Source organism: Alligator mississippiensis, chromosome 5 (assembly GCF_030867095.1).
Source record: "Alligator mississippiensis isolate rAllMis1 chromosome 5, rAllMis1, whole genome shotgun sequence".
Taxonomy (NCBI): Eukaryota; Metazoa; Chordata; order Crocodylia; family Alligatoridae; genus Alligator; species Alligator mississippiensis.
The window spans coordinates 29,105,294-29,130,220 of record NC_081828.1 but is presented as its reverse complement, the minus strand read 5'-3'; the positions used below and the strand labels follow the sequence as shown (position 1 = coordinate 29,130,220).

Genomic DNA, 24,927 nt, shown 5'->3' with positions numbered 1-24,927 from the left:
ATACTTACTACAGTCCAGTCTGGATGATTTTCCTGTTCAGGTTTGTTTTTAAAATGTTGTTTAAGAACAGCTACTCTGAGGAATGTCTAGAGAGGTTAAAGTGTTCTGACATAGACTTTTGTATCATTCTGGAATTGATGTCAGATTGGTATTTATTCATTCTCACATATAGGGATCTCCCTGTCTGTCCATTGTAGACAGGAGAGTTGCACTATAAGCAAGTGATGGCATATATGACATTGCTAGAGGTGTAGGTAAATGAACCTCGGACATTATAATTCATGTGATTTTATTCCAGTAATGATGTGGTCTGTTTTGATGAGGGGGCACAACTGCTACCTGGGTCTGGAGAAAGTGTCTTGGTGCCTTGGTGAGTTAGGTAGTCTGTTGGGGAGATGCCATTTGATGTTGGGGGGCTGCCTGTAAGCCAGGACAAGTTTGTCCCCCATGACTACCTGGAGATGATCATCATTTTCCTGGAGGGATTGGAGGTCATTAATGATGTGTCTCAAGTGTTCAGTCTGGGGGCTGTAGGTGACAATCGAAGGAATTTTGTTGCCCTTGTCTCAGGGTTGATATTGTAGCAAGCCAGAGCAGGGTATGAGTCTGGATCCATTGATCTGAATGGCTACCATTTTAAGACTATTGTAATTGAGGGAATCTCTGTTCCAGATGCTTAAGGTGTGCACCCCAGTTGCTGAGGTCATAGCAGATATGTTGTAACATACAGCTTGGCTATAGATGATGGATCTAATAGTAACCTTAGAGAGCCACTGGCATGGAGGTAGCTGTAGCAGTCATTTGCTTTCCAGTACTATGTAGTGATATAGCCATTGCAAAGTGAACATGGTAGTGTCTAAGAAATGAATTTTCTGGGAGAGGTAGTCCAAAGTAAGTTTGATGGAAGGATAGAAGTTGTTAAAGTCCTGTTGGACTAAATTTCTCTAGAGATTCCTTTCTGTGTGTCCATATGATGAAGATGCCATCCATGTAACTTAGAAATACTAGGGAGCTGAGAGCAGAAATACTAGGGCGAATGGAGTGTCCCACAGGAGTGCAGGAGGGGAGGGGAGGGGGTCCCCTGCACACTCAGCGGTGGACCTGGAAGTAGATCAGAAGCACTTCCAGTCCACTTCCATTCAGACACCGAGCACGCATGGGACCTCCCCCCACATACACTCCCCTGGCTCAGTGATCAGCTGCAGGGGGCCCCCCAGGTGCCCCCCAGACCCAGGAGGCACCAGTCACTGAGCTAGGGGACGGGGGGGTCCCCCATGTAATCGGTGACAGACCTGGAAGTAGACCAGAAGTGCTACACTTCCAGGTCCACCACCGAGTGTGCAGGGGACCCCCCCCCCCCCGCCCACATGCCTGTGGGATGCTCTATTCACCCCACCATCTCAGCATTCATGAGCCACACCTGGTACCTCAAGGTACGTAGCAAAAACATATAAAGCTGTGCCTATGGCCGAATCGTTGAATCTCTCCAAATTGATTCAAAAGCTTCCGATTAATGGGTCTCCTGATTAAATTCGGATTTAGAGATTTGGTCGCTGAATCGGGCCGAATCTCCTCCAAATTGAATCAGTGACCGAAGCTTCATACAGCCCTACAGGCAACCATTTTACTGCATTAGGTCTTTATTTGTCGGTGATATATAGCAAATAGTCACTAAGGTGAGGTGTTAGGCATATTCTGTGAGGTGTGAAGTGTGTCCTCAATTCCGAATTAAGTTAAGAAGCGTTCATAGACCTGAACATTACCAAAGACCTCTCAGAATTGGGCCCTGGCCTAATGTATCTCTGACAGTACACCAATGAACAGGAGTTGCTTTACATACATTTTCATTCTGGAGTCTAAAACCTGTTGACTTCCTACTAAACATTTCTATTAACTTAATTATTATCTGGATCAAGTTAATAGAAACTCAAAATTGAGAACTGCTAAAATGTTCTATGGATAGAAATAACAAGTACTTACAGTCCTGTTTTTCAAATCAGTTTTTTTCAGACCTTTTAAAATGTAGAAGTAGTTAAATTTGAGTATCATTCCTATATATATATTTTACAGGATGAGATAAGACTCTAGAAAACTGTGCAGTGATGATTTTAATTCATACAAAAATGAGGTGATTATGGAAACTACATGAAGAAGGCATGTTAAGAAAAGCTAATAATTAGATATACAAAAGTTAAAAATATAGAATATACTGAACCATTTTTCTGCTAGTAGAATTAGGTGTAATAGGAATATGTGAGCATTTATTTTGGAAATTATGCTGAAGCCCTCTTGAAAGGCAGAAGCATTGGAAATGTCTTCACATCTCCTTACCCATTGTACTGTAAATGACTAAGGATATCTTCCTTTACAGACATTCCATCCTTAATGTTTCTAGGGACATTACCAATAAGGCTGCTAATATCATCTCATTCATAAACATTACCAGGGAAAGTCTGCAGGGAAAGGTGTTGCTGCTATTCCCAGTTACAGCCACAGATAAGCTGTTCCAATTCCAAGTATCAAAATAAGACTTATCACACTAGATTGTCCAGAAGTTCAAAATGCAATCATTCTGGGCTCTTGGCTGTCTCCTGTGGGGACTTGAAGATGCCCAGGGACTCTGCTAGGCTTTGTGGGGTCCATATCTTTCTTAGCTTGGCCAAAAAGAAAAGGGGAGGTGGAGGAGGGAGAGAGTGGAATATCTCCCAAATACTGTTTACTTGTGTCATCAAAATGAAATGTCACTCAAATAAATTGTGCAGATCTGTGATCTTCTCCCTCCTTTCTTATAGGAAGAATGAAATTGTTCACAATTGCCATTTAAAACAGCCCCAGTTGAATATTGAAATGAATCAAACACTTTGCATTTCCCTGCACTATTATTGGTCTATGTTCTCTGTAGATTGATGGCTATGTTAATTATATTTGGTTAGCATTTTTTTTAGCTTTTCTTTGTAATCATAACAGCTAGATTTGTACCTTTTCATTAAAAAAAAAAGTGGGATTCTGTAAAACAAGATAGCAGCTTGAGAGGGATTGTGTTACACTATATCACTGCAGACTGGCTGCACCCAAGACTCGTACATCACCAAATAATCATTAGGTGTAATAATGTTCAGTCACTGCTGACCAGGGGAGGTAATAATCGTTATCAGTCCTTTGAGCCCTCCATTCTCCCAGTGGAAAAAAACAAACAGCAATGGTCTTTGTCCATATATCCTGGGCAAGTGCTCCTATTATAGAAAGGGTTGGCAGAATTAACAATGCTTAGCACCACTGTTGGTACTAAATTCAAGTGCATTTGATTGTTTTACCCTTTAAGTAATTATGCGATCTTCCCCAGGCCATGTGTTTATTCAAATTTATGAAAAAGGATACAGAAATAAAACTAGGTAGGGGTGGGAGTGTGCCGGGATAGGATGTACACAGCATGCTGGTAATGGCTAACCAGTACTGAAATAGCCTAAGAAAAGGCAACTCGGAGGTTAATGAAGGAGGGAAAAGCAGAGATTAAATGAGTCTGCTTGAGAGATCACTGACTCTAGCATAGACCTCTCCACCTTCCCTATTTCCATGTCTTAGCAAGGAGCAGGCCACTCCAAAACCAGGCCGGGAACAGAGTCAGGCAAAATCTTTCTGATGTTCGTAAGGGATAGCCTGCTCACTCAAGTCCTCAGGTGATTTGGAAGAAGAGAGAGCCACAGATCCAGGAGAATGTACTATACACAGCCTTGCCCAAGGTTTAATCATACTCTACCTGAGGCAAATTACATTTATTTCTCCTCTTTCCCATACAGCTGCTCCTCAACCCCATGCATATTTAATTTTGATTTGCTGCCATAAATCAATTAATTCTCCTTCATAATATAATATCCCCAAGAAATTATGTTTTCCCATTTGAAGAAAGTCAGTTATTCTTGCTTCCTCCCCTTTGAGCAGTCAGTTTTGACCCCCTATTCAGCTGCATTTGTGCTTTTTCTGTGCTGGGTGTTATCAGAGCCCTTGGCATCCCAGCTGCATCTCCACCAGGGATCTCTGCTCCTTCACTCCAGCAGTTCAGAAGTCATCTGTTCCTTGATGCTTCCTTCCCTCTATCCAGGACTAGAAAAAACAGAGGGTTCTAGCTAGAGGGGTTTGCTTTTTTGCTCAAGTTGTACCAGCTTCCTTTTTCTAGGGTTAGGAGGGAATATTTTCACCAGGTGAAATTGGTATGTATGGAGGGTCGGGGGGCCAGTATGTAGCAAGAGGTAAGTAAGGGAGCACCTGCTCCCAGCATCAAGTTAGGAGGGGCACCAGAATCGCCCTTACCCCTGCAGAGTCCATGCCCCAGCAGCAAGTGCAGCCCCAGGGCTTACCCCTGCTGAGAGTTTCAACATAGTCCCTGCTGGTGGTGGCGGCAGCAGTTGCTTTAAGAGAAGTTGCTGGGGTGGGCAGAGTGGTAGTGGCAGCAGCAGGTCAGCCAGGAACTTTTTAGAGGTTGCCCACTCCTACCTCTACTCTCTTGCAGGGTTTGCCAAGGGTGCCAACTCTGTTAAGCCTTGGGGTGGTGGGGGATGGTTGCCTTCTCTTTAGTCCTTTTCCTAAGATATTCTAAGCATAATTAACTAACTACTTCCTTGTTGCAGAGGCGGGACATTAGCAGTGCATTTGTTTCCCCCTCCCCCCCCCACCATTTTTTTTTTTTTAACCTATGACATGTTGCAGGGTGCTCTTGCTGTTTTGGATAGAGTTCCTTATATTTGTGGATGATGGTTTGAAGCAGGAATCATGAGATTTCCTTCAGGATAGAAATAGACATTGCCAAATGAAGCAGATCAGCTGTGCCAGGATGTGTTGCCCTTTGACACTTTCCAATTTGGTTCCCTTGCCATTATAGGTTTGTAGTTTATATGAACTGCATGGACACTCAGCAATATCTTAAATGAGAGTATGAAATTTGGTCCTTCCTGAACAGTACTGATGCATGTGTGCAGGCAGATAAACTTGGATTATGATTACTAGAGGTGTGCGAAGTGTGCCCTATTCAATTCGGATTCGGATTTAGCCCAAATCAGGGACAGTGATTCAATTCATTGATTTGGATTACTGTCCCTGTTTCGATTCGGCTGATTCTGAATCTGAAGATTCGATGCTGATTCAGAGAATCAGTGATTCAGACATAGACGCAGCTTTAAATTTTTTTTCTACATACCTTGAGATAGCAGGCGCGGCTCGTGATTGCTGCGATGCTGGGGTACATGGAACATCCCACGGGAGTGGCGGGGGGACCTCCACATGCTCGGTGATGAACCTGGAAGTGGATCAGAAGTGCTAGGTATGTAGAAAAAACATTTAAAGCTGTCTGTATGTCCGAACCTCTGAAACGATTCAGAGGTTCTGATTCAATTCGGAGAGATTAAAGGGTCCTCTGATTTGCTTCAGATTTGGAGATTTGGCCACTGAATCAGGCCAAACCTCCGCCAAATCAAATTGGGGACCGAAGCTTTGCAACACCCTAATGATTACCCTAGTGCAACTGTGCTGTAGAAGGAGCGTTTTGATTTGAAAGTCTTGTCAGACCGGTATTAAATTTACTGCAAATGGTAGAAAAATCCCCTATTGCTTATTCCCCACCACCCCCCCATGTGTAAAAGCAGTATGTGCGTTCTCAAGTTTGTGCAATATCATTTACCTAAACATTGCTTCCACCAAATTTGTGGTGATGTCACTGAGCTTTCTAAATCATGTACTAAATTTGGGGGGGGGTTTATTCTGTTTTTTATAAGATGCATTCTCTAAAGTGAAAAATTAATCTTGCCCAGATACATTTCTGTTTACTCATATTTTATTGCTGGCATACATGTAATGAGTATGAAACTACTCTTAAAAAAACCCAGAATATAGTATAAAGTCTAGCAGATGCCCTCCAGGACTGATATTTTATGTTTATGCCTAACTGTCATCAGGGATTACATATCCAATGATTTGTTAAACCATCAATCATTAGGGAAGCCATAAGGTAAAGACTATTTGAGTTAAAGATGTAATATTAAAATTTCTGATTTATCATAGGGTTTTTTTATATCTAAATGCTTACCACGTTTACTACTGTTATTGTTACTTATTTTTCTATAAGTACTCTGTGCAGGTATTAAGAACGTAAACTATAAACGAGATTTGAAATGATTATAGGTATAAGATCTTTCTTGTAATTTGAGGTTTGATCATCAACATTGCTAGAGTCATGAAGCTAACTGACTTATTAGCAAGAGCAAATAAACCGTTCTAGGAACCTGTATGGAAATAAAATTGATCCATTTTAGACACACATTTTTCATGCCTTGTGGAACAAGCAGCCCCGTTGACTTCAGTGGAACTGCTTATGTAAGTAACATGAGTGACAACTGGCTCTTCACAGTACTAAGAGATAACTAGTTGTAAATAGCTGAGAAGTGGAGTTCAAATGTTTGTGCCCAAAAACATGCAAAGAACATTTTTCCAACTGTTTAGTTGGTCTAATAAAAGATACCACGTTTACCCAAAGATCCTTGTCTGTTTATGTCCTTACACCAACATGGCTACAACCAACAACTCCCAAGATCGTGAATTCTTTAACTTTGGCCATGGAGCAGGTCCTTTGGCCAAATGCACATCGTGGGAAAGTCTCAATTTACCAAATGTTTTACCTGTTGCAGAGTATAGAAGGAAGAGGAATGGGATTTCCCTACCTCTGACAGACCTCCGTTCCCACGCTTGTTTTTGATCTGTTACCCCGCTTCTTGCTTGTCTAACTGACCATCTGTTTCTGACATTAGCTAGGAAGTAGTGTGACAACCACTTATCTTTCCCTCTCAGTTAATCTACCTGGCTCTCTGGTGACATTTCTGTAATTTATAGCACAGTTAGCATTTCAAGATCCTTTAATTCATCCTGTAATGTTTATTAGGATTGAGAAGAGGCAGATGTCTTACATACATAGATAGCTATCTTGACTTGTATTGTGAATGGATCTATCAGTTTGTCAAGGAAGAGGATTTAGGATGTTGGGGGTTTCCTGCAACATCCTGAATGGAGTCTTGGATGAAAATGATTTGTGCTGTGATTGCTTGGGAGTGTTGTTATGACCCCTTGCAGAGTTTGAGCGGGTAGAGGACCTTCCACAGCTATATTCTGACCTTCAACATTTGGGTTGTTCTTAGATTTCTCACCAAACAAGTCACATGGTCCCAAGTTGTGTGACTCACATGAAGAGGATTAGCTTGTGCTCACATTCACTTGTCATCTTGCATAAGTATTTGAATTCTGGTCTGAAGAAATGAAAGAATAAAATATGGACCCATTGTGTCAGCTGGCTTACAGATGTCAGACAACAGTTTATCCTGAGAAGAGCACTAAAAATGCTGCAAAAGGCTTTTTATGGCTATGTAGTAAGTTAGCAAACCCTTAGTTTGCAAAGGCCAGGAGATCTGTGGAGACTCCGTCATTCAGGAGGAAAAGCAGGAAGATGGGAGACTCAAATATGAATTGCTGTTTTAAAATATAAATGTGTGTGTGCCTGTAAGAACTAGATAATAGATACATGTGCAACACACTGCACGGGGTTCTTCTCTTATCATTAAACTCAGGCTTAGCTCTGTGATGGGCACTCAGAAATTATATGCAATTTCTGTGAGAGCCTATCACAAAATCCCATCAATTATATGCATTTAACTTTTAAAAATGTATGTATCTATACTTGTACTGTAGCAATACAGATTGTGGAATATTACAATTGCCTAGATTACCTGTCCATGAAAACTTTTATGTGCCTAAAATTAGGCACCTACAATAAAACCACATAGAGATGTCTAGATAAGTTCCTGGATCTCTTATGAAAATCAGGCCACGTATTTAGATTGAAAATTTGTGGCTTACATTCATAAGAATTTGCTGCAAGATAAATATTATTTGCTAAAAGCTTTGATTTCATTTTTTACCTGTGTATTTTGACTCTTAAGAGGATATTCTAATAATGCAGATTCAATTGTGGTGGTCTACTTTTGTACATCAACCTATTTTTTCCCTAATCATTGACACACTTACTAGAATACTTGACCAAATATATCATTACTGGTATATGTAGCAGTTCCTGGGAAATGCTAGGAACTGTTGGTCACTTGGCCAGTATTTTTTTAAGTAGCTTTTAAGGCAAAGTACCTCCACATAGTGGTATTTTGTTAGGTCTATAAACTTCTGTTCCTTCCTATCATACCTGCCACAGGTGTTGGTCTTTGATATAGCTATTGTTGGAGAACTCAAACCGGGTGGAGTGAGCTGGAGTGAAATTTGTCTTCGAGAAGGACTGTATTAGAACAGTGAGGTGCTATGAATCGCCAGCTGTCTGAGGTTGGACAGTGTTGGTTTGGTAGTGGCACAAGATATGTAGATTCTTTTTACAAGAAAGTAATGTTTTATAAACAAACTTGCTGCAAATGTACTTTTTGTTTCAGGGGACACAATTTTAAAAATTATTAGAGATTTTTCTCCTATGCTGGCTTTAATTAATTTAAAGCAAGGCAGTTAAATGACAATACCATAACTAAAAATGTGTCAAAAATCTTTTTCTTTTGGATGTTTGTGGTATTTGGGTTTTTTTTTGTTTCACTCACAGTTTGGACAATAAAAATAGACTTTCACATCCTGATATTCATACACTAGTATGTTGCTGAAGTATTTGGCATGCAAACTTTGTAAAGGAATATTAGTATCCAAATAAAATACTATTGATACTGATGGTACCCACAACCCCTTTCCCCCAGCTCATAGCACCATTTCTTCCCATTGGTGTGTTTTAAAACCTTGTTTATTGTGTATATTAAATTTTGGGCCTAAATTGACCCACTAGTGAACTCTTAGTAGAAGAAGCCTTTTCTGTTTTTGTTTTAACTGTAGCCATCAGAAGCTTGCTTACCATTGCTATTTGAACCTGCTATTAGAGTTAAAAGTTGTGGGTTGTTTTCCCTGCATGTGGCTGTGGATTATATAACTTGACAGTACTTAAATTTATTTAAGTTTCATTAAAGGACAGGTGTTTCATTACAGATCTGATCTTTTATGTTTCTTTTTTTTCTCCAGCTGCTCCAGAGATAATAGGGGTTTTTTTTCAGCAAACACTTCCAGTCCTTGCTCTGATAAGTAGTAAGCAAAGGATTGGACTGGGCAGTAAATGCTTATAGAACCAACCCCATAATAACTATCTAGTAATGTAAAATACCACAATTGTCCTATGGGTGTGTTTCTTCTTAAATAGTAGTATACAAATAAGAGCTGCTATTATGTTTTTATGTATACTATTTCCAAACCTGACTGTTTAACCATGCAGCAAGCACAAAAGATTCTGGTATTTCCAGAATCTTATAGATGCTAATCAGATTGTATGAAAAATAAATATCTGGTGAATCCTATTAATGTGTGGGTCAAAGGTAAAAATTATCTGAAAAAACAAAGATAATGTTAATCATAGTAACAGTTGATTTTTTTCCTTCTGTTCAACACTGAAATAGCAATTGTGGGGGTTTTTTCTCATTTAAAACAAGTGCCAGGCATATATTTAACTGTAACAATAATAGGTTCAAGAACATCCAGTTTTGACTAATAGGATATCTTTAGATATGGGATTGGCCCTCTCTTAGCATACAGTTCTGAGCCAGGGATGTTCTGTGACTTTTATACTGCTGATAGACAGGCTGCCTCATGTGGAAACACTAATATTTTATAGCTGTGATATTGGCCATCAAGTAAAAACAAAGAAGCACAACTCCTTCAAAATTATTAGCTTCTGAATATCATTATGATTTCTGTGTCGACTAACATAATATAGTAATAAAATTGTTAACAGGTACTTGTAGGTCCAATACATAATGATCACCGCACAATTTCTTGTGCAACCTCTGTGAGATACTTACTTACAATTTCATTACAATAGTATTTATTTAATATATAGCAGCCGTCAAATACATGTACAACAAAACAGACTGATTTTGAAATGAATATACTTGTCTTGCAAATAGGAACCAGAGTAGCATATAGGTTTTGGATATGTATTTAGTCAAATTTTAGGGAACTTATTGCCCTTGATCCATACGTGAAGACATCCCAAATCTTTGGTGAAAATCTCTACAATTTGAAGGCACCTTTGCTCAGACCCAAAGTTCATTGAAGTCAATAGGCAGTTTTCCATTGACTTTACAGGTTTTTGAATAGGGCAGTCTGTCTCAGTGGGGGTTTAAATTGTTGATCACTTACATTTTTTAACATGTTTTTGTTTTTCTTTTAGGAAACTCTTCCTCCTCGTACTTGCAATATGCATGGCTCTGGGTGCTGCACAAATACCAGAACAAGGTGAGATGATTTTCTGATAACAGAATGATTACATTAGAAGAAAATAGTAAATGGCTTTTGGTAGTAACAACCTTAAAGTTCAGCTACTCAAAAGTGACTAATTCAAATGTCAGAGAGAGTACAATGGGAGTATAAAATTTAAAGTAACCAGTTTGGAAAAGATGACCTTTTGAAAATTACTCAGATTTTCTGTCCATGAAATTGCTTACATATTTAAGCAAACTCTTCATAAAAGAGAAGTCTTGTACACTGAAAAGGCTTTGATTGTGTCTTCACTGTAAGTGGGTGGTTTTGGGGGTGGCAAACTATGGCTGAGTTACCTTTGCACTTCTCATTATTTTGCAAGCAAACCAGTGCATATAATAAGTGCTTAGTCTAAATTGGCATTATTAAGGCAAACAGTGAAATTTATTTATTAGCGTACAGGCAACCCCCACCTAGAGCTCTTAATTGGTTCTGGAAAAACTGAGTGCTAAGCGAAAGCTCGTTAAGCAAAACCCATTTCCCCATTGGATTTAATGTAAATAAAGATAATTGGTTTCGCACCACCTGCCACCCCAGACCCCGTCCTTCTGCAGCCCCACCCTGGGCCTTGCTAGCCTAGGCCCTGTGCACCTGCTGGCCCTGGGGGACCTGCCTGCCCAGGGATTTATGGTGAGAAGGCAGCAGGGCTCTGGCGCAGAGTAAGCAGTGGGGCCACCCACCCGCCCATGCCCCACTTTTTCCAGTGGGAGCTCCTTCCAGGGCACCCGGCACAGATAGCTGCAGGGGGTGGGGGTGGGGGTAGGGGAGCTCTGTGGTCTTGGCTTGCACTGGCCCAGGCCCCACGCTCCTGCAGCCCTGCTGGCCCTTCTCGCTGCTGCCGCAGCTCCTCCCCGCCTGCCAGCTGCTCCAGCACCACATGCCAGAGCGGATCCTGCACTCCTGCCACCTTACCCCCTGGGCCCCACCGGCCTGGGCTCCAAGCTCACATTGCCCAGCCCCCTGCCCCCACCCCTTCTTGCTGCTACTGCTCCTCCCAACCTGCTCCAGCACCATGTGCCAGAGCGAACCCTGGGCTCCTGCCACCCCCCCCCCCGGGCTCCCGCCAGCTGCTACTCACCACTTCCTTCAGTGCTGATGCCAACACCACTGCTTCTCCCCATGCCTTCTGCCCCCACTGAGCGCTATAATGAAATGCACTCTGTGCTAAGTGAAACCAGGTTGGTATTTTAAATTAACGCTATAACGAAACTGCGCTAAGTGAAACCGCGTTAAGCGGGGGTTGCCTGTATATCTATATTCAAATGCAGATGCTGGTTAGGAACTTGAGTTGTGCTTTGTTTCTGTCTCTCTGCTGCAATGGCACTGACATTTGTTATGTTAGAGACAACTAAGGAATATTAACACCCCAAACTGAGAGAGGTAAATATGTTAGGATAGCAATTTTCAGCTGCCAGACCAGGGGCAGCATTGATGCCCATCACATGCCTTCACCGTTTAGGTGAGGCAAGAAATGACATCCTCTGTCCAACAAATGTTCATTCTTAACTGGTAAGCTGGCTTACCACAAGATGTAAACAAAATGAAAGAACTGTAATCAACTTTTAAGAAAGGATCACATTCTGATCACATTGTTAAGAGGGATTGGCAGCTGGTTACTTCTGCCATTACCCACCAGTTACTAATATATTTCTGTTGTCTTTTTATTGCTCATCTTTTGGGTTATTTGCTTTGTCCTGAGTATTTTTCTTCTTTTCCTTTCCTGCTCTTATTCATATTTTCCCTCTGTTGCATGCTTATTACTTCCCAACTCTCTTTATCCTCGTCTGGCAAACTGTCCCTTTATTTCTGTATCCTGATGTGGGGGATGGGAAAAGTATGCTGGTAGGATGCTGGGAACTGTCCAAAACCACTTGCAGCTGAGCCAAGATCAGAAGCAGAAAGGGAAAAAATGTGAGGGCTGACTGGTTGAGTCAAGAGCCATGCATCTATGTAGATGGCTCCAGTGGTCCGCCATATTAGGGGTCATCCCAAGAACAGGGAGGGAAGGTTGGTGGACTTAAACATCCTTTTTACTATGAAACAGTAATAGCTAAGAGATGTAAGAGAATACAAGATGCTACCAAAATGAGTTTGACATTACAGTATGATGATTCATAGATTATAAGGGGCTGGAAGGGACCTCATGAGATCATCAGGTCCAGCCCCCCTGCACTAGGCAGGAAGACAACTGGGGAAGGTGACCCCAGTGAGGTGACTGTCCAGTCTCCTCTTGAAGATTTCCAGGGTAGGTGATTACATGATAGTTTCTCCATGATCAAGGATGAAGCTAGTTTCCCATGACATAATTTTTAAACATTTTAACCTTGGGTGCTAGGTCTTAAATACATGCAGAAACTGAAGGCAGTGCAGTGTAGTGCATGCTTCTGGCTGAGTTAGTGTCTTAGCATATACCCATGGTTTGCCATCTGCACTCTACAGCCCTTGGGCTTCCATGAAGAGTTTTTGACCCATAAAATCCTAACTGGCCTTGGGCCTACTTGCTTCATGGAATGCCTCTCTGTCGTGGTGCCACAACTAGGTTGTCCGTCCGTCATGCACAGGGACAACTCTTGCGACCTACTCTGAACCTCCCTTTACTGCTCTTGCTGGTGAGCAATATTTCCCCTCCTGGGCAGTCACCCAACATGACTTGATTGTAGATCTAAAGAGGTAGAATTTTGCCTTGGGGGAAGTCACTACTCAACCAATTGGGATGACGCACAGTCACTGGTGTTGTCCTGACTTGCCGCATGGCAAGCCCCCTTATTGGGATCAGGATTGGGGGCTTCTCTATCCCTACACCCCTGCCATGGGCCTCCACATATAGATTCTGTCAATCCTAGCTCCCACTGTTAAGCTTCCACAGCAGAGCTCCTTAGCAGTACCTCCTGGATTTATTACCTGGTGTCTCCTGTAGTCCATCAGCAACTAGGACTTGAAAATTTGGGCAATTCAGCTGCCTCTCATGCTCCTCTGGCATCTGATTTCCCCCATCACTGCTTCCAGCATCCCTTTTGTGCTGCTCTAGGGCTCATCGAGCCAATCGGAGTGGGGCAAAGTCTTTCAGCTGCAGCAGTTGTCCGCTGTTGTAATGGGAAGCACATGCTGTAAACTGTTGTCAGGGATCCCGTCTTCTGGGATCCTTGACTCCCTGGTGCTTGGTGTTCTGGCAAGGACAGTCTCAGCCAGGACCTCGCTTGCCTGTGGTCTCTGTTTCCTGGTGGGAACTTCTGGGTTGATGCACTGGGACTGAGCTGCTCGACATGCTGCCCTCAGCATTGTCCCAAACTGCCTCGGTGTTGTTGAGGCTTTTCGCCCACCTACTGGTAAGAGGAAGGGGGTGAGCAGGGCATTCTTCTCCCCCATTCCTGCCATCCTGTCACATGCATAAGGGAGGGAAATGTTAGAAGGGCAATCTGTCTTTCTACTTTTGCAGCCCTCATCGTTCTCATATATGAGTGACTTTTAGCTTTGGAACTTGCTTCCCACTTGATCTGAATTCAGATCAGGGCATCATGAAAGGTTTATCTCCCTAAAGAGATTTGAGGAGGGAGATTTTCTTGGGATGTAATAGATTAAGGTGGGCATGATTTTCTTCCACACTTTTCCTTTGCTTTAATTATTGCTGCTTATAATGAAGTTTTCTGCAGGTTGTTTCTTTATATGGTGTTCTAAAATGTTTGTCAGAGAGATGACAGATATTTGTTCACAGAAGTTTATGAAAATAAAATAAATATGTGGCAGTGGCAGAGTATTTGAGATCAAGTAGTTTACTGTCCCATTCTTGCAACTCCAGGCAGCAAGCAGAACAGTGAAACTATTTTAGGTGTATCAGGGAGGAAATTTCCCATGTATTTCACAGCTGCATAAGCACATGAAGCTTCAAAGTGTGTGTGTGTGTACTTCTCAAGGTACATGCATAATTTCCATCAGAACTAACTGGAGTTATAAGCATACATGCCAAAGAGAAAAGAACACTTACAATCATATTAAATAAAGTAAAAGTTATAATTTCTTCCATCAAAATTATAGGAGTCTACAGAAAAAGATTTAAACTTTCAGATCTGGAGTAAAAAGACCACATCATTTATTGTTCTTCTACATGAGAAAGATTGCTGTCCTATTCATGAGTTTATAACCTAATCATGAACTCTGAAGCACATTCTTTCCTTGGTTTAAGCATGACTGTAAAATGTAGTTTAACATATAAAGTAATGAATTGTCAACTAAGCTGCTTTAGAACATATAAAATGTGAGTGGATTACTTTATATATGAAAAGTTTTCAAGGCATAGTGAGATTCATGTGTCTATTGTATTTCAGCCAAGACCTTTTTTAGCTTTGCAGTAATGCTGGTTTCATAATGATTAGACAAAAACCATGTTGTGAATGAAATAGTTTACTCTGAATCAGACATCAGTCAAAGTAGGAAGCAATCAAAGGGTCGAGACAGTTCAAACAGCCTATCTATAAGCTTAATAAGAAATCCAGGCATACTAATCTGTTAACAAAATTTCTTATTCAATTAGCTCAGGAACCAGACACTACCCATTAAGAGCAACTTGGCACCAATTTCTTTATTACAAATATCTTGGCTCCCCAGTCAATCAGGAATGTGAACAGAGAGGTTAAACTGGCAGTTATTCTGTCAAACGTTATGTAGTTTGCAAGAATAATGTCTTAAGTCCTTAGTACTCAACCTTTAGGAATCAAGTCCCAAGTCAATCTGCAGAACATGAAATATCCACAGCTCTGCTTACCTGGCCTAGTGTCAAACAAAGTAGAGCACCAGTCAGAGGAGTGTGCCCCAAACTAACTGGAGCCTATTGTATTCTGGGGAGTGCTTACCAAATGGACTGCACACTGGTGCTGAACTGCTCAACTGAGGCATTGACCAGAGCTATAAAATAATTGGCCCAATGTCCTGATATTGCTGCAAAGTGATATTGCTTTGGTACATTGGCAACAACGTGGTAGTGCTACTTCATCCTATGAAGAAGCTGAACTTCTTATGAGAAGCGCAAACCCTCTGCAGTTCTATGCTATTGTGCTGTTATTGTCCTGGGGCTCTTTGAGATTTCATTCTCTAGAGCAGTGATTCTTCATTCTCCAGCTACTGTGTTTACTTGAATGCAAAATGAGTTCCCCTCCACTCCTCCCTCCCATTGACATGGAAAAAAAGCCCCTTACAATCACATACAACAAAATATCACTAAATACATTGTTTCTGGTTAAATTGCTGCCAAAAGCAGCATATGCTCAGCAATGGAAACCAACTGTGAAGCTGATTAAAATAAGCCAATGCTGAGCATGACTGTAATACACATGGGCCACACTGGGCAAACATGCTGATGGGAACCTTTTTTTCCCCCTCCTCAAAAAAAAAAAAAAAAAAAGGCAGGCAGGAGTAGCATCCACAGGGAACTGGTGCCAACCCCAGGAGGTCCAAAGTCAGCCCTGACAATCTTCCCTTGTCACCAAAAATGCTTGATCTTAGCCAAGAGGCCAAGATGCTAATGAGAACCTTTAGGTTTTGTGGGGGTTTTTTGGTGGCCTTTAAAAAATGGGTGGGTGTTCCCTCTACAGGGAACTGGCACTGGGGCCTGGAGGTACTACAATACCACGCTGGCACTGGGAGGGCCAGAGCCATCCCTGACACCCTGTTCTTGGTGCCAAAGTTGCTGCATTTGATATGCTGATAGAACCTACCACAAGAATAGGTTAGTGCAGCCCATCTGAATAAAACATATGGTAGTGCCCATTAAGCACAATCTCCCTCACCACTTACTCTTTTGCAAGTCATGATGAGCCACAATATTGCATACAGGTCACCTAGAATCCCTCTGGTACCCTGTCTCTCAGCCTGGTGCATATGATTAGTGTAGCCCTGTCCTCCTTGAGGTGAAGCAGGACTAGGTTGCCCTGTACCTCATTTGCATATAAACTTTTGGAGCATCCCAGGACTCATGACAAGACCACCCAGACATAAGTGGGGGCTAATTAGCATACAGCTCATTTGTGGGGGGGTATCTGGAGCACACACACATACTAAGCAGTGCTGAGCTGTGTGCTCACTGTGGCTTGAAATGCTGTTGATTCTGGTGGGGTCCAGCCCAATGAGCCATGTGGTAAATCATGAGCCTTTGGTTTTTGACTAAAATACATAGTTTATCTTATATATAAGTAGGTGCCAAAGTGCTGCTCAAAACCGGGTTTATTGCGTACATGTGCTAAAACTTGCAGCTGTTTAAAAAAAAAAAAAAGAAATGCATCAATTCTGGATAAACTAACTGCATGGATACTATATGCAAAGTGCTATAGCCATATTTAGTTTCAAGGTTGTTGTTTTCAAATTTGCTCCTTACTTCCAAGTACTCAGGGAGAGCAGGGTCTAACAGTAAGGAGTGGAGGAAGAGGTTGCCAGGGGAAAAAGTTGGGGGAAGTAGAGAGTAAAGGGGCTACCTGTCACCCCAGATTTCTAGCAGTAGGAGAGGAGCAAATTCAAGGCAGACCTCCAATAATTAGATTCTATATCTGGAAAATTATAACAAATTTATAAATTTTCCATATATACAATCTAATTATTGGGTGCTATCTTCTATTTGACTAAATATGGTGTTTAACCTAACAACACTAGTAATTGCCCATGACTCTTTTTCTCTACAGATCTCAAAGCAGAAAGTCTCATTTTATGGGAATAAGAAAGTAAACAGAGAAAGTGAGCCTATGTGACTTGCCCCAAATCACCCACAAGTTAGTTGCAGAGTAGCATATCCAGATATCCAGGTCATCTTACTCCCAGAATTGTGCCTATAGCTAGTTGAAACATTTATCAAAGTTTTCCAGGGGAAAATGTCTTCTTCTGGGTCAAAATAGACAATCTGCAGAAATCTCTATTTTGACCAATTTTGTGATGTTTTGTTGATTCCCCCATTCCAAAGAAAAAACAAAAAAACCTGTTGCAGTTGTTGGTTGGTATTGTATTGCAGTGGGGTGCACAGAAAAAAAGAGTTTATATGTTTTCATTGAAAGCTCTCACATTTTTAAGAGTTTAAACAAAAATGAAAACTCTCTTGTTTTTTTGTCAGCTTTGTTTTGTGTGAGCAACAATCACTTCCTGACCGGCTCTAGCAGTTCCCCACCCACTGGACTAAGTTGCCTCTCACATTCAGTGAAACTGGTCTTTTTGTAGGGCCAAAAGAGGCCTCTCTTTCCATGTTGTCTCAAACTTGAGAAATGTTTATAATATGACCAAGCTTTTTGTGTTCTGATCCTATGAGTAAAAAGACTACGATGTTCAGGCACTGCTCTTACTAACTGGATTAGACTTGCTTGAGAGGAAAAAAATCTCGCGGTTGTTGTGTTATTCCCAAAAGACCAAGGAGTTAAATTTAAAAAATGATAAAGCTTGTTTATTCAAAGTGCCTTCTTAGCCTACTGATCTGCTGTCCCTCCCTGCAATTCCCGGGCCAATGCAACAACTTGTACATAACATTCTTAAAGGTATCCATATACCTTCCCCTTTTACATGTAACATATCCCCATGTAATACTAACATTGGAAGTCTAATTCAACCCATTGTTAAAGCACATTTTAACAGGTCTCTGTTAGTCTGGGCATTTATAGACATTCTCCAAGAGGGCGCGGGGAGGGGAGGAAATGCTTTAATTAGCGAGTCGCACTAATAAAACTACCCGAACGTCACATGTATCAGCATCCCTGCACTGAAAAATGGCAGCAGGGTGCTTTGAACTAAAGCTCATCAAACAAGCTTTAGTTTAAAGCACCCCACCACCATTTTCGAGCACGAGGACACTGATGGATGTGAATGTGTGGTTAGACTGTTTCCTTTGGTGAATCTCATGATGCTGCTTCTTTTCTCCCCTTTACGAGCTGCAAGCGTCATCTGTTTATTTTTAATACTTGTCTTTCCAGTGTGACTACTTGATAGGATCTGGGAGATACTTGATGGGAAACTAGTGTTTTTTGTTTCCACATTCATCTGTCTGAAATAAGCACCATATCTTTGCTGTGAAGTTGAGGTAACTCCCTGGAACCCCTGTCCTAGTACCATTTTTATTTGTTTGTTGAATTTTTAAATGTTTTCACATATTGCTTTTTATTGTGATGAGCATCATCCAGATTTGGCCAGATTTGGTTTTGAGTTTCCTGTTAAACAGCATTTCTGCTGGGGACAATAAGTGTTTCCCTGCAATTTAAGAGTGACAGGTAAACATCAGTATGTAAATCTATAGCTTTTTTCAACAATTTCTTCACGATTTGTATTCCATTTTCCACAAAACCCTTGGATTGTGGGTATTTAGGATTTGTAGTGTTGTGATGGAATCCATATTTTTTTAAAAACTCTTTAAACTCAAAACAGTTGAGTTCAGGTCCATTGACTATTCTCACAATTTGTGGAATCCCATGTCTAGCAAAAATGGATTTCATGTGAGTTATGACATGGTTTGCTACCGTGCTTTCGAGCAATGCAGTTTCAGGATAGCAGGAATAATAATCCAGCACCAATACATTTTTTTTTTTCTTGCACGAATGAATAAATCAATGCCTGCTTGATACCACAGAGCTATGGACTCCTCCATGACCATCGTAGGCTCTTTTCTTTGTGCTGATCTGTACTTCAGGCATGTTGTACAAGCCTTTACAGTATCTTATATGTCATTATTTATGCTGGGCCAATAAATATAGAGCAACCCTTGCTCTCCTTTTGCATTTTTTCAATGCTCCTTATGTATTCTGTTTAACATATATTTCTTTAGCATTGCTGGAACAACAGGTTGTGAGCCTTTGAACAAAATGCCATCCAATACTAACAGTTCTTCCTTGAACCAAAAGTAAAGTCTAGGTATGTTTTTCAAGAGAACCAGCACAAATAGCCGTTATCACTTTTTGCAATATGGTGTCCTGAACAGTAGCTTCTGCAACTAGTGCCCACATTTTATCTGTGGCAGGTATCGCTCTTTTAATGAGACTTAACATGTGCGATGACTGAGTCTGACATTCTGTCATTTTCCTTTGTGTCATAGGCTCTGGGCAAAGTATCTGCAGTAAGTAGATGTTTTCCTGGCATATACTATATGTGTAGATCATACATTTCCAGTTGAAAGAAATGTCTCTGTAACCTGGGTGGCATGACTAATAACCCTTTTTATTGCTATAGTTACCAAAGATTTATGATCAGTTTCACCAATGATCAAGGCCCCTGTGGTGAGGGAGGGAGTGGGGCTGGGGCAGGTGCTGCACAGCCAGGGCAGGGCGTGGGACGAAGCCATGAGTGGCTCAGCCAGGGGGTACAAGGAGGGGGGTGGCTCCCACTGCTGCGTACACCACGGGAGGGCATGGGGAGGGTGTGCCCCCAGATCTGCACAAGGGACAAGGGCAGGCTGCTTCTGTGGGGGGGAAGATCAAGGCCCCAGCAGTGGAGGAGGGAGTGGGGCTAGGGCAGGGGCTTTCCAACCAGGGTGGAGCAAAGAATTGAGTTGCGCGGGGGGGCGGCCCCTGCTGCTTTGTGTACCCCGGGAGGGTTTGGGGGCATGTGCCCTGGATCTGCATGCAGGGCATGGGTGGGCTGCCACTGCAGCACCAGGCTCTTCCCAGAAGTGGGGCTGGGCCGGGCTGCAATGGGGACGGGTGGTGGCGGCGATGGGAGGGAGGGTTCATAGATTCATTGATTGTAAGGCCAGAAGGGATCTCAGAAGATCATCGTGTCCAGCCCCCTGCACCAAGCAGGAACAATAACTGGGGGTCAGGTGATTCCAGCAAGGTGACTGTCTAGTCTCCTCTTGAAGATTTCCAGGGTAGGTGATTGCAGCACCTCTGGAGGAAGCTTATTCCACAGTCTCGACACCCTGACTATGAAGAAGTTTTTCCTAATGTTGAGCCTGAATCGATCTTCCAGGACTTTGTGGCCATTACTCCTAGTTTTCCCCTCAGGTGCCCTGGTGAACAGTTGTTCACTGAGCCCTTGATGTACTCCCCTAGTGTAATGGTAAGCTGCTACAGGTCCACTCTCAGCCTTCTTTTCCTTGGGCTGAAGAGTCCCAGATCTCTTGGCCTTTCCCCGTATGTCTTGCCTTTTAAGGCTCTGATTGTATGGGTGGCTCTTCTTTGGGCTCTTTTAAGCTTGTCCACGTCCTTGTTAAAGTGTGGTACTCAGAACTGGATGCAGTACTCCAGATGTGGTCTCACCAGTGCTGAGTAGAGGGGAAGAATCACCTCCTTGGTTTTGCTGGAGATGCATCGATTGATGCATGCCAGAGTATTATTTGCCCTACTGGCTATAGCATTGCACTGCCGGCTCATATTCATACTGTGGTCTATCATCACCCCCAGGTCCCTTTCATTCATGGTGCTAGTCAGTTTGGTGCCACCAAGCCTGTAGGTGTGTTGGGGGTTGCCTGTCCTGATGTGGAGCGCTTTACATTTCTTGACATTGAACTTCATCAGTTTCCAATCCGCCCAACTTGCTAGCCTGTCTAGATCTGCCTCTTTCTGTAGCCTATCTTCAAGTATGACCACACTCCCCCATAACCTGGTGTCATCCACAAACTTGGCCAGTTAGCTTTTTACCCCCACAGCCAAATCACTAATAAAGATGTTGAAAGGTACTGGACTGAGTACTGACCCCTACAGGACACCACTGCCCACTTCTCGCCAAGATAACACAGATCCATTCACTATGACTCTCTGGATCCTATCCTGCAGCCAGTTTCTCACCCACCTTCTCGGAGTTAAGCCCACAATCCTCCAATTTTCTTGCAAGGACATTTTGGGGTACTAGATCAAAGGCCTTTTGGAAGTCAAGGTATACACTGTCAACCTGCTCTCTCATGTCCAGGTGGCGAGTTACCTGGTCATAGAAGGAGATGAGTTTGGTAAGGTAAGACCTTTCTATGATGAAGCCATGCTGGCTGTTATTCAGAATCTTACCTTCTGCAAGCTTATTGCAAATAGACTCCTTGATGAACTTTTCTAGGATTTTCCATAGGATGGAAGTTAGGCTGATTGGCCTATAGTTACCTGGACCCTCACTCCTGACCTTCTTGTGGATGGGCACAACACTGGCCCTCTTCCAGGCCTCAGGAACTTCTCCAGAGTGCCACAAGTTGTGGAAGAGTTTTGCCAGGGTTTCCACAATAACTTCGTCCAGCTCCTTCAGTGCTCTCAGATGAAGATCATCTGGTCCCACTGACTTGTATATGTCTAATTTTTTTAATTCATAGATTCATAGATGTTAGGGTCGGAAGGGACCTCAATAGATCATCGAGTCCGACCCCCTGCATAAGCAGGAAAGAGTGCTGGGTCTAGATGACCCCAGCTAGATGCTCATCTAACCTCCTCTTGAAGACCCCCAGGGTAGGGGAGAGCACCACCTCCCTTGGGAGCCCGTTCCAGACCTTGGCCACTCGAACTGTGAAGTTCTTCCTAATGTCCAATCTAAATCTGCTCTCTGCTAGCTTGTGGCCATTATTTCTTGTAACCCCCAGGGGCGCCTTGGTGAATAAATACTCACCAATTCCCTTCTGTGCCCCTGTGATGAACTTATAGGCAGCCACAAGGTCGCCTCTCAAGCTTCTCTTGCGGAGGCTGAAAAGGTCCAGTTTCTCTAGTCTCTCCTCATACTCTAATTCTACAGCAATGGTAGGAAGACTATTATTCCTACTGTGCTCATCCTCTACTCTACCTAGCGTGGTTTTCCCCTTAGTCCAGTGAAAGACTGAGGCGAAGTAGTCATTCAGTTGTTCAGCTTTCCCCTTGGTACCGGTAACCAACTCTCCTGAGTTATTGAGCAATGGCCCCCCACTCCCATTTGTTTTCCTCCTGTTCCCTATGTGCCTAAAGAAGGACTTCTTGTTCTCCTGGATTCCCGTTGCTAATCTAAGTTCAGCCACCACTTTAGCCTTTCTTATCTGTTCCCTGCAAATGTGGGCCATCATGGAATAGTCCTCCTTGAGGCCCAACCTGAGCTTCCATTTTTTTATAAGCCTCTAGGTTGGGGGGGCTATGGAGAATTCTGGAGTGGCTGCAGTCCCCCCCCCCCCCTGTTTCTGGAGTGGCTGCAGTTTCATAGCCCTGCTCCCGTAGGCCCCCTCAGTGAGGGAAGGAGTGGGGCTGGGGCAGGGGCAGGCACTGCATAGCCAGGGAGGATCGTGGGATGGAGCCACAAGTGGCTTGTCCAGGGGACATGGGGGGGGGTGGCTCCCATAGCTGCACTCATCCCAGGAGGTCATGGGAGGCACATGCCCCCAGATCTGTGCATGGGGCGCAGGTGGGCTGGGGCCAGGGTTGCGCTGGACTCTTCCCAGTGGGGGTTGGGCTGGGCTGCATTTGGGGCAGGTGGCAGTGGTGCTGGCAGGGGCTACAGCCACTCCAGAATTCACTGTAGCCCCCCCCCCCCCCCTTCCCAAAGCAACCTGGCCCAACACACCTGCTGGGAACAGCCCGGTGCTGCCCCAGCCTGCAGCAGCAGCCTGCCCTGCCCTGCTCCCATGTGCAGATCCAGGGACTCCCCCCGCCCCCATGTCCTCCTGGGGTGTGTGCAGCAAAAGGAGCTGCACCCCCCCCCATGCTCCCCACATGAGCCATTTGCAGCTCTGTCCCATGCTTTGCCCCAACTGGGCAGTGCCTGCCCCTGCTCTAGCCCTAGCCCTATCCCCTCCTTCACTGTGGGGGCCTGTAGGAGCTTTTCTAGGGGAATTTGCCAAAACCCAGAAGAGGCATCCAAAGTGGAGAAATATTTAGCTCATGCCACATTGCCAAAAACCTCTTCCCTGGTGGGAATGGGAAAATGTTCCCTTTTGATGTATCTGTTCATTTGCTAGGATCCAGACACAATCTCAAGGATCCATCTTTTTTTTTGCTCTTATGACCAGTGAATGAACCCAAGCAATTGGTTGCTCTATTTTTTCTATGATGTCTATGTTAACTAAGCTAATTCCTTTTTCAGTCTCTTTCTTAGTGCAAGGGGAACATTTCTTGGAGCATGTATGGTGGGAGTATTTGGTTCTCTTAATTCTATCTTGTACTCAGTTGACAGTTTCCCTATGCTTTGAAATACATCATACATTCTATATTCTTGCTTTCCAGTCCTTCAATGGCATCCATTCTCTTAATCAAACCTAGAATTTTACATATTTGCAACCCGATAATTGGCACTAGCTTTCCTGAGACTGTTACAAACTGAACTTTTACTATATTTCTCTTGTGTCTAACATGCAATGGAAAAACATCCTTGGTTACAATCGTGTTTCCATTATATGCTCTAAGTTTCGCTTTCTTATTCTCATAGTACACAGGTTTAGTTTTCATGTTTTGAATAATGTGTTCTGGTATTACATTGACCTGTGCCCCTGTATCTAACTTAAAAGTTACCTTTAGTCCATTGGCTTCCGTGACTAATCCAAGAATTAACTTCTTCTTGCATTGTGCCAATGAGGAATTCTTCCACTTCCGCATTGCATAAAGCATACACCTGTCATTTCTTGTGTGGTGCATCTTGCTCCTTTCTGTAAACTCTTGCAAAGTGATTGAATCTTTTGCATTTGTTGCAGCACTTACCAAATGCAGGGCTTTACGTGGGTTTGTGGTAACCTCCATAGCATCTGCAGCTGACTATTGTTTCTTCAAGTAATTATCTTTAGCCTTTTTGCCTGCTTCATAGTAAGGTCCTCCTTTCTGTATTGTTTGTGTGTTGCCATAGGTTTTTGCAGACTTGTAATCCTGTCTAGTTCAGCTTGTTCTGCTTTTTCCTTCAGCTTCTGGAGCCTGGCATTTGCTATCTCAGCTGTTTGGCACATTCTAACTGCCTTTTCCAAATTAAGCTCAGGATCCTAACCGTCTTTTCCTCAGGCTTGTATCCCTTATACCTAATACTATGTGGCCTCTCATCATGGATTCTTTTAGGTCTCCAAAGTTGCATATCTGGCTCAGCTGTCCAAGGTGTTTGACAAACTCCTCTATGGTGTCATGTGGAAATTACACTGCTCAAAGATTTCATTTTGTTTGGGTAAACAGTATTCCTCAAACTTTTTTTATTACTGTGCCATAGCTTTTCTGTTCTGCTTCTGGCAGTTGTAGGCTATTATAAAAAGACAGAGCTTCTGGGCCTGCTATATTTTAAAAAATAGCTACCACAAGTGAATCTTCCTTTTCTGCAGCTCCACTGGCTAGTGAAGCTCTGCTTAAACTTCTTCCAGATTTCTGCTGCATTGCTGGCCAGCTTTAACTCCTTTGGAATTCTAAGATGCTCCTTTTTTCTTTCTTCCTGCCCCACTCCTGGTATCATGTATTGTTCTCAAAAGACCAAGGAGTTAAACTTTTATAAAATGATTACGCTTATTTATTCAGAAAGCCTTCTTAGCCTACTGATCTGCTGTTCTCTCCTGCAATTTCTGGGCCAATATAACAACTTATACATAACATTCTTAAAGGTATCCACAGAGTTGTGAACAAGGGGATCTTTTAAAATGCAGAACAAGTGAAAGATGTGATGAGTAGGGGCCAAATGAGGATGAGCACTTCCTCA

General features: G+C 42.8%; 1 protein-coding gene across 7 annotated transcripts in view; it reads left to right on the top strand.

Moving 5' to 3' along the window:
- The window catches only part of COL24A1 (collagen type XXIV alpha 1 chain), a 286,537-nt gene that overhangs the window by 5,116 nt on the left and 256,494 nt on the right, over positions 1 to 24,927 (top strand). For all 7 annotated transcript variants that reach the window (XM_059728018.1, XM_059728017.1, XM_059728015.1 and 4 more), the window contains exon 2: positions 10,295 to 10,359. In XM_059728018.1, coding sequence (XP_059584001.1) covers positions 10,295 to 10,359 — 65 coding nt within the window. The remainder of the gene's footprint in view (positions 1 to 10,294; positions 10,360 to 24,927) is intronic.